This window comes from Chrysochloris asiatica, unplaced genomic scaffold (genome assembly GCF_000296735.1).
Source record: "Chrysochloris asiatica unplaced genomic scaffold, ChrAsi1.0 scaffold00279, whole genome shotgun sequence".
Lineage (NCBI taxonomy): Eukaryota > Metazoa > Chordata > Mammalia > Afrosoricida > Chrysochloridae > Chrysochloris > Chrysochloris asiatica.
The window spans coordinates 480,473-490,813 of NW_006408797.1; the positions used below are offsets into that span (position 1 = coordinate 480,473).

At 42.5% G+C, this 10,341-nt stretch overlaps 1 protein-coding gene across 1 annotated transcript in view; it reads left to right on the forward strand.

Moving 5' to 3' along the window:
* The first annotated feature begins 6,284 nt into the window (after positions 1 to 6,284).
* LOC102831317 (chromosome unknown open reading frame, human C5orf45) overlaps positions 6,285 to 10,341 on the forward strand; it is a 34,853-nt gene continuing 30,796 nt past the window's right edge. The window contains exon 1 of the mRNA XM_006874463.1: positions 6,285 to 6,347. Coding sequence (XP_006874525.1) covers positions 6,285 to 6,347 — 63 coding nt within the window. The remainder of the gene's footprint in view (positions 6,348 to 10,341) is intronic.

The following is a 10,341-nucleotide window of genomic DNA, read 5'->3' on the forward strand; positions in this document are numbered from 1 at the left end:
AACGCTGATGGAAGCAGCAGTCAAGAAATCAAACTAAGTATTGTACTGGTCAAATCTGCAGAATACCTCTTTAAAGTGTTTTTAAAAAAAAAAAAAAAAAAAGATGTCACTTTGAGGACTATGGTATATAACTCGAGCCATGGGATTTGTAGTCACTTCATATGCATGCAAAAGCTGAACAATGAATAGGAAAGATGAGGCTTTCTGCTCACACAAAGATTTGAAGGCTTGGAAATCCTATACCAGGTCATTATAAGTCAGAACCGACTCAATGGCACTTAAGGCCAAAAACCAGGAGAATGAAAAAAATCTGTTTTGGAAGAAGTATAACTGGAATTCTCCTTAGTAGTGATGGCAGATGGGCAGAAGTGAAAGAGTTAAAAACAACAGAGGTAAATACTGTTATACACAATCCTGCAATAACAGTGATCTATGGGTGGATACATGGATAGACGCGCAAGCTGAATGGTGTGGAAAGAAGTATAGGAACATACACACACAAATATATAAAGGTTTGACAGAAGATATTTATACATGGGTATTTATATTTCCAGGAGCTCTGGTAGCGTAGAGGTTACGAATCAGGCTGTGAACCTCTAGGTCAGCAGTTCGAAACTACCAACTGTTCCGCGGGAGAAAGATGAGGCTTTCTACTCCTGTAAAGATTTATAGCCTCGGAAACCCTGTAGAGGGTATTTATCTTTTCTGCAAACATAACCATAATTGTGGTGAAGCATTCAGGAGGCAGAGTTATGAAAGTTTTTTAGACATTACCAAACACCTGGAGGGAATGAGTTGCTTCATCTGTGGGCTCAGGACCATGATCTTAGAGGACACATGGTCAATTGGCATGATAATCCACCAAGACAATGTTCTACAACATACTTTGGTGTGTAGCTACGGGGATCTTGAAAGCTCATGAGTGGCCATCTAAGATGCAGCTATTGGTTTCTCTATGTGTGAAAGAAAGAAGAGCAATAAAAGTTGAAGTCACTTGGAAATAATCCAATGACCAATAGACCATGTGAACATCAGTCTCCACAACCCTGAGACCAAAAGAACTAGATGGTACCCTGCTACCACTACTAGATGCTCTGAAAGGGATCACAGTAGAAGGTTCATGAAAGCTTGTAGGCCAGCTACTTCGTGCCTTTATAGCAGCCCCCCAATTTTGGTAGCCAAAGTCTAAGTTGTCCATCCCTATCAGCCCAGTGTACTGTGGAAACATGCTTTATCCTTGATATGGAGAATTCTTCCCTGTTTGGTTGGAATTTTGGACAGCCTCATCTATAATCAAGGGTCCAGTTGATGAGGTTGTAGCCATTTATGCTTGCTCCCTGTATCATACTTCTGTATCTTCATCTGGTCGAATTCTGGTCAGCAAGTCATCTGTGCTAGGTCTGATGGGTACTGTCTGCAAGTACGGGAGTTCTCGCATGCCTCCCCCTTCTTCAGATCCAGTGGCTGCTTCATTCTTGACTTTAGCCCTCAGTGGAAAGGTCAGTGTCTTTGAGCTTGAGCATTCACACATCACCCTGAATTTCAACCCTGTCAGCCCATTCTTTTCTCTCATTCCAAGGTCATTAGACATTCATGGAATATGGCAAATATCAGCCCGGCCTCTTTGCTGCAATTCCCCCTCTTCCATTCATAAATCAACCAGGACAGTTGCCATTGAGTATACAGGACAGTTGGTGTATTCCCTTTGAGGTTCAGTCTTAGACAGGAGTTTACTCTGATGGGTTGGCTTTTCTTGCCTTGATGGCTTCAGGGCAAACAGCTTGCTTGATAATGTCACAGCCAAACAGTCTGCTTTTTGCTTTTTTCACCCCCTCTTCTCCTTTCACGGCCCCTCCCCTCCCCCTTGGTCTTTCAAGAAGTATTTCTTTCTGTTACTTTAGCCATTCTGGGTTAGTCTGTTTGTCTTTTCAATTGGGAATGTCCCACCCCTGAATGTTCTGAGTGGGGCTCAGGATTCCACCTAAGGCCCCATACTCCATCACAGCTTAACAAGAAGTCTGTTTTCCTGGGCACAATCTAGACCCCTTTTAGATAATCCAATCCATTATAGGCTGTAATCATCTTCCCCAGTAGACCTTTCTATCATCCACTTAGATGTCTACATTACACAAGCGGAACCCAATATCCACTAAACAGTCAAGCACCTTAACATTATTTCCTATCCTTTGCTCCTTCCACCTATGTCTTGATCCCTATATCATTGTTGTTTTTGTTAAATGCCGTGGAGTTGATTTCCAACCCATGTTATTTTTAAGTGCCATCTAGTCGATTCCGACCCATAGTGACCCTGTATAGGGTTTCCAAGGAGGAGCTGGTAAGCTTGAACCACCAACCTTGCAGTTCAAATAACTTTGCAGTCTGACGCATTAGCCCACAGTGCCACACCAGGACTCCTATATTATGTTCTTGTTGTTGTTATGTGCTGTGGAGTTGGTTCTGACTCATAGCAACCCTGTACAGGGTTTCCGAGGCTGTAAATCTTTATGGGTGCAGAAAGCCTCATCTTTCTCCAGGGAACAGCTGGTAGTTTCGAACTGCTGACTCTGAGGTAAACAGCCCAATTCGTAACCACTACATTGTTACTCCAAGGCTGTGCAAACGTCACGATCTACCCCCATTCCAATTAGCTCATGTCTACCTCTCAGAGTCTTTCCCTACCTTCCCCACATCTCTACCTTCCTCCCCCTTCTTGTGCATTGCCCTCCCTCTCCTATTTATTGCCCTCCCTGTCCCCCAAGTTAACATATATCCCCTAACCTGTGAGTTATTTTCCCCTCCCTCCTGCCCCTGGTAACCCTCAAAGGATTATTCTCTTAATATAGAAATCTTTTCTTAAGTTTTTACAATTATGGACTAATGCAGTATCTGTCCTTTTGTGCCTAATTTCACTCAGCACTGTGTCCTCAAGTATTATCAATATTGTGTGGTGTTTTACGGCTTGCTCTGTAAACTTTTACTCAACTCTCTCTCACACACACACACACACACACAAAGCAAGACATGGCATATTATGAGGAGGGCCCAGTCCCTGGAGAAGGATGTCATGTTTCCTAGAAGGTTCAGTGAAAAATAGGAAGATTGCTTTCCTCCCACAAACAACTATATGGGTTGACAGCCTCTGCAACAATGGACTCAAAACTAGCAACAATTGTGAGGATGGTACACAACTGAAAGTGTTTTGTTCTGTAGTAATATACAGTCGCTCCGAGTCAGAACCAATTTAATGGCACCTAACAACAGAAACAACACCTTATGAAGAGGCTACCTTCTCATCACATCCTTTGCAGAATTGGGTATTATTTAAAAAAAAAAAAATCCCACTTGACCTGGCTTCAAAGACTGGATGATCAGAGCTCAACTAGGAGAAGAAAGAAGAGTTTTAAAAAAAAGAGTAATATGATACAATTTGATGAACTTGACCTACACCTATGGATGCAGTAGTTCAAAAGAGGGAACAAATTCTTTACAGCAAGGATCATTCCCACCCCGTCCATACACAGAGAAGACAGAGATAGGCAACTTGGACACTGGCTACCAAAAATGGGGGGCTATAAAGGCAAGAAGTCACTGGCTTACAAGCTTTCAAGAGGGAGCCTAGATCCAGAGGGCATGGAGGAAGGTAAAATCTCCAATTAATATCAAATCTGTCTGGGAGGGGTTAATGAAAGAAGATGGGGATAAGTCCCTTGTGGTAAAATGATGAATATTATCAAGACTGACTGTGACGGTTGGAAATGTAAAGGTGTACATTTTGTAGCAAAAGGAGGGGAGTGATTGACTTTGCAGTCCAGAAGAAGAGGTCCCTGGAACCATCAAGGGAGAAGAACAGAGTACGGGACCCTACCCAGAGAAGCAGTGACGTCAGAGATGGAGGCAGAAACGATGATGTGGAGAGATAGAGTGGCTGGGGACTCTAGACCCAGAGAGGGTGAGGGGATGTGTGCTGATGACCCGGGGGTCAGGGGAGGGTGAGACTTGCAGGGTATATCCTTGGTTGTTTGATAATGCATGGAGGGGATCGTAACCATGGCAATGAAACGATATACGATAGGATGAATGTAAAGTTAATGTTCTCCCATGTAAACTATCACATAATTCATAATAAACATTAAAAAAAAAAGATATATGGAGGAAAAAAAATCATTGTACTTTGATCAGCAAATATGATTTATGTAGCTCATCTTTGCTGGCTAGTGAAGTTGTAGATATTTTTGTGTTGTTGTTGTTGTTAGGTGCCATCAAGTCGGTGCTGACTCATAGCGACCTTATGCACAGCAGAACAGAACACTGCCAGATCATTGGCCAACCTCACACTTGAGCCCATCGATGATGCCACTTGGCCAATCCACCTTGCTGGGGGTCTTCCTCTTTTTCTCTGACTCTCTACCTTACCAAACATGATATCCTTCTACAGTGACTGGTCCCTCCTGACAATATGTCCGAAGTATGAGAAATGAAGTTCAGCCATCTTGGCCTCCAAGGAGCACTCTGGCGGCATTTCTTCCAACACAGATCTGTTGGTACTATGGGCAGGCCATGGCACTTTTAATATTCTCCTCCAACACCATAACTCAAAAGCATTAATTCTTCTACAGTCTTCCTTATTTACTGTCCAACTTTCACATGCGTATGAGGTTATTGAAAATACCATGGCTTGGGTCAGGCTCACCTTAGTCCTCAAACTGACATCTTTGCTCTTCGACACTTTAAAAAAGTCTTGTGCAGCAGATTTGCCTAATGCAATATGTCATCTGATTTCTTGACTGCTGCTTCCATGAGTGTTGATATTTGATCCAAGAAGAATGAAGTCCTTGACAACTTTAATCTTTTCTCCATTGATAAGAATGTTGTATATTGGTCCAGTAGTTTTTTTTTTTCTTGACATTGAGATGTAATCCATACCAAAGGCTGTGATCTTTGATCTTCATCAGTAAATGTTTTAAGTCCTCTTCACTTTCAGCAAGCAAGGTTGTATCATCTGCATATCGCAGGTTGTTAATGAGTCTTCCTCCAATCCTGATGCCACATTTTTCTTCATATAACCCAGCTTCTCAGATTATTTGCTCAGCATACAGGTTGAATAAGTATGGTAAAAGAATACAACCTTGTCGCACACCTTTTTCAATTTTAAACCATCCAGTCTTCCCATGTTCTGTTCGAACAACTGCCTCTTGGTCCAGGTACAGATTCCTCATGAGCACAATTAAGTGTTCCAGAATACTCATACTTCGCAATGTTGTCCATAGCTTGTCATGATCCACACAATCAAAAGCCTTTGCATAGTCAATAAAGCACAGGTAAACATCTTTCTGATATTCTCTGCTTTCAGCCAAGATCCATCGGACATCAGCAATGATAACCCTCATTACACCGCCTCTTCTGAATCCGGCTTGAACCTCTGGAAGTTCTCTGTCAATGTATGATTGTAGCCGTTTCTGTATTACCTTTAGCAAAACTTTACTTGCATGGGATATCAAAGAGATTGTCTGATGATTTCCGCATTTCCTTGGGTCACCTCTTTTTGGAATGGGCACAAATACGGATCTCTTCCAATCAGTGTTGTTGTTGTTATTGTTATGTGCCGTGGAGTCGGTTCTGACCCATAGCGACCCTGTACAGGGTTTCCAAGGCTGTAAATCTTTACGGGAGCAGAAAGCCTCATCTTTCTCCGGGGAACAGCTGGTAGTTTCGAACTGCTGATTCTGACGTTAACAGCCCAATTGTTAGGCACGTGTAAACTGAGGATCACGGTTGGGCTACTGAGTTCCGAGTCCTCACTCCTCCATCTTCCAGAGTGGAACTGCATGAACGACTGTTCCTTTACAAGAAGCATTGAACTGCTGAGCTCACTGTTTCCCGGGGATGATAGGTTTTCTGAGCTCCTGCTCAAAGGCTAACTGACCACCTACCTCTGCTCAGGGTCCCTTGCCAATTCCAACCGTTGCTCCTCAAGGGGAGAAGCCAAGGGAACGAAAGATGGGATGGTAGAAGGCTTCCCTCAATTTCGACGTGAAAGTTTTCCTCGGCTTGGGAGGAAAGGGACCAGAACTGGCTTGTGTTCGAACACCAGATTATGCACCGAGGCACACCAGACCTTACAACCACTACCTACCTAGCAGCTGGGAGCAGGGTCTGAGGCCTGGAAATGTCCAACCGACCTCCCCATGGAGCCGAGGGCTAAAGTAGGCTGGCGCTAACGGGAGGGGCGGTGTCGAGCAACGCGGAGTGATGACGTCACGGCGGCGGCAAGCTCGAAGGCCGTAATGGCGCCGCAACGGACGCGCGTTCTACGGTGCTGCAGCTGTCGTCTCTTCCAGGCGCACCAGGTGGGTCGGGTGCCGGTCTCCTGTCTCCAAGCGTGAGGAAGACCAAAGGGAACACGGGTCTCCTTCCCGCGTCTCGTCCAGGCCCTGCCGCCAGTGTGGGTGCTTTCTCGTGCGGCTGTGAAACATCTTTGAGTTCCAGGGACTGGGCTCTATTTCTGTGGCTTCCCTTCGAGATTGTTTGCGTTTAGACATGTAGAAGTCAGGGGGTAGTGGTTTTTGCGGAGGCGGTCTCCTGTAAGATTTAGCAGGTAGTTAGGAAACCAGGTTGAGGACAGCCTCCTTGTGTGGTCTCCAGAGTCGTTGTTTTTAAGTACCATCAAGTTGGTTCTGACTCATTGCGACCCTGTGTAGGGTTTTTGAGGAGCAGCTAGTGAGCTTGAATGGCTGACCTTGCGGTTCAAACGACTTTGCAGTCCAACGCATTAACCCACAGCACCACACCAGGACTCCAAAGTAGCTCATCTCTATTTAAATACTAGGGGTAAGATAGTTTTTTTAAAAAAATAAAGAAGAAATTGGACATGCCATTGGAACATCACTCGGTATTGGGCACCGCCCGCTGGTACTCATGGACTGTTCACATGGGAGGGACAGGACCCCGCTCCCCAAATGAGAAAGGAACAGAGAGGCCTTGAATATTTTAAAGAAAATCCATCACTACCATCGGTTGTAAACTGCCAATTCTTAATCAGTTCAACTCCATGTGTTATCAGTGTAGAACTGCTCTGAATTTTCAGTTATTAAGTTGTAGACATAGATAGCCAGACCTTTCTTCCAAGGTATATGTGGTAGACTTGAATCACCAACCTATTAGCAGTCAGTTGTGTTAGAAAGAGCTTTGTAAATCTAAGTCTCTTGATATGATTGAAACTTCTGGTTAAGGTCTAGGCCAAATTCCTTTTGTCCTAAGTATCCATTTTGTACTTTTCTGTCTTACAGTACACCTTGTTACATCTATAAAAAAATTCCACTGTACCTTTAACCTAAATATAAGCAGTTCTACAGTGCAGTGTCCTGGTGTGGCACAGTAGGATAAGCAGTCAATTACAGGGTGGGTTTGAAGCACAAGGTCGATGGTTCAAATTCACCAGCTGCTCCTCAGAAACCCTATCAGGGTTGCTATGAGTCAGAACTGACTCAACGGCACTTAAAAACCATGAAACAGTGCAGTGTGGACTTTTGGTGTGGCACTGTAGGATCAGCACTAGACTGTGAACCACAAGATCAACAGTTCAAACCCACCACCCACTCCTCAGAAACCCTATACAGGGTCGCTCTGAGTCGGAACTGACTCAACAACACTTAACAACAACACAGTGCAGTGTGGTGCTATAGGATAAGCACTGGACTGCTAACTGCAGGGTCAACAGTTCAAATCCACCAGCCACTCAGAAACCCTATTCAGGATCCCTATGTGTTGGAACTGACTTGATGTCACACATACCTCCCCATGAGCTTCCTGTACCAGTCCATACAGAGTCCTTAGTAATGTTTATTATTAACTTTAATCACAGGATAATATGTGATAAATATAGTTGCAAATTGCTTACATGTAACATTTCTTAGATTATATGAATACTAGAGTCCTGGTGTGTACGGAGCTCTGGTAGCATAGTGGTTACGAATCGGGCTGCAAACCACAAGGTCAGCAGTTTGAAACTACCAGGTGTTCTGCGGGAAAAAGATGAGGCTTTCTGCTACCGCAAAGATATAGCCTCGGAAACCCTGTACAGGGTCGCTATGAGTTGGAACCGACTCCATGGCACATCACCACCACCACCAGAGTCCTGGTGTAGTGCTGTTAAGATAACACTGAGTTGCTAGTTGCAAGGTCAGCAGTTCAAACCCACCAGCTACTCCTTGGAAATCCTGTACAAAGTTGCTGTGAGTAGGGACCAACTCAACAGCACTTAACAACAAAACAGTGAACGTTGTTGTTAAGTGCTGTTGAGTCAATTCTGATCCATAGCAATCCTGTATAGGGTTTCCGAGGAGCATCTGTGAGTTTGAATTGCTGACCTTGCAGTTTAAACGGCTTTGCAGTCTGGGACATTAACTCATAGTGCCATACCAGGACTTTAAAACATTGAATACTAGCAACAAAATGGTTTTGTAAAATCTTTGTATATTGACTTACATTTTTAGTTATATTATTATAACTAAATGGAAGCCTTTTAAAATTTTGCTCCTTTTCCATTAATTACTTTATTCTCAAAAAATTATCAGTATGCAAGAATAAGTAAAAAGTATTGCTACAAAATCATAGACATCTTTATTAAACAAAAATAGCAAAATGTGAAGCTATTATTTCTCAACATATCCTCCATCTAGATCTATATGCTTATGAAGACTATGTTTCCATCTTTCTAACCCTTCCCCAAAGAATTCTGTGCCCTGATTTAGACTACATCAAAATTACAGTTTGGGGCATCCTCGAGGGAATCAAATTATATTCCTTTTAAATGCTCTTTAAGTTTTGGGGGAAAGTCTGAAGGAGTAAGATCAGGGCTGTAGGGTGGATGGGGTAAGATTTCCCAATAAAATTCTCATAAGACATAGAACCCTTGAAAAATGAAAAGGTGAATTATCTTGATGAAAAAAACTTCCTCAGCGCAATATTCCTAGCCTTTATCTCACTAATGCAGTTTAAAATTTTCATTAAAAATTTTCATAAGTCCTTGTGATTTTCCTGAGTCAAGATCACCCCTTGGAAATCCGAAAAAAAACCCAAACAGTTGCCATGACCTTCTGAGCTGTCCTTTTCTGCTTTGAATTTAACTTGCCCTCAGAGCCATTTAATATCATCAGCCAAAACAAAGCCAAGGCCAGACTATGGAAGTCATACCATCAATTGCTCATAATGCAAGCTCAGGCTGAAACCAAAGAAAACTAAAACAAGTCCATAAGAGCCAAAATATGACCGGAATTGAGAGGACATCTCAAGATTTGATGTATTAGATACTATTGACTGAAGACCAGAAGAGTTAATGGGATGACAAGAAGAAGAAAGCAAAAGATAATTTAAAAGACAGGAAAGAAAGAAAAGAAATGATCGAAGTAGATGTCAGAAAGGACTCTGAAACTTGCCCTCCAAGGTACAGATGCTAAAGTGAATGGAAGAAATGAGGTAAAAGAACTGAACAGAACATTTCAAAGGGAAGCTTGAGAAGACAAGTATTATAATGAAATGTGCAAAGACTTGGAGTTGGAAAACCAAAAGGGAAAAATATACTTAGCATTTCTCAAGTTCAGAGAACTGAAAAACAATTCAAGCCTTAACTGTTAGTATTGATTCTGTGAGTAAAAATAAATATTGAATGATGCTGAAAGCATCAAAAGGAGATGAAAGGAATACATAGAATCACTGTACCGAAAAGAAATTGTCAGTGTTCAACTATTTCAAGAGGTAGTATATGAGCAAGAGCCAATTGTATGGACGGAAGAAGTCCAAGGTACACCAAAGATACTAGCAAAGAACAAGGCTCCCAGAATTGATGGAATGTAAGTTGAAATCTTTCAGCACACTGATACAGCACTGGAGGCACTCTCTCATCTATGCCAAGAAATTTGGAAAACAGCTACCTGGCCAGTTGATAGGAAGAGATTCATATCTGTGCCCATTACAAAGAGAGGTGACCTAGTACAATACGGAAATCATCATTCAATATCATTAATATCACATGCAAGTAAAATTTTGCTAAAGATAATTTTAAAATGACTGCAAAAGTACATTGACAGGGAATTGCCAGAAATTCAAGCTGGATACAGAAGAGGACATGCAACTAGGGATATCACTGCTGACGTTAGATGAATCTTGGCTGAAAGCAGAGAATACCAGAAAGATGTTTACCTGTGCTTAATTGATGATGCAAAAGCTTTCAACTATATGAATCATGAGAAGCTATGGGTAACGCTGCAAAGAATGGGTATTTCAAAATACTTAACTGTGCTCATGAGGAACCTGTACATAGACCAAGAGGCAGCCATTCAAACA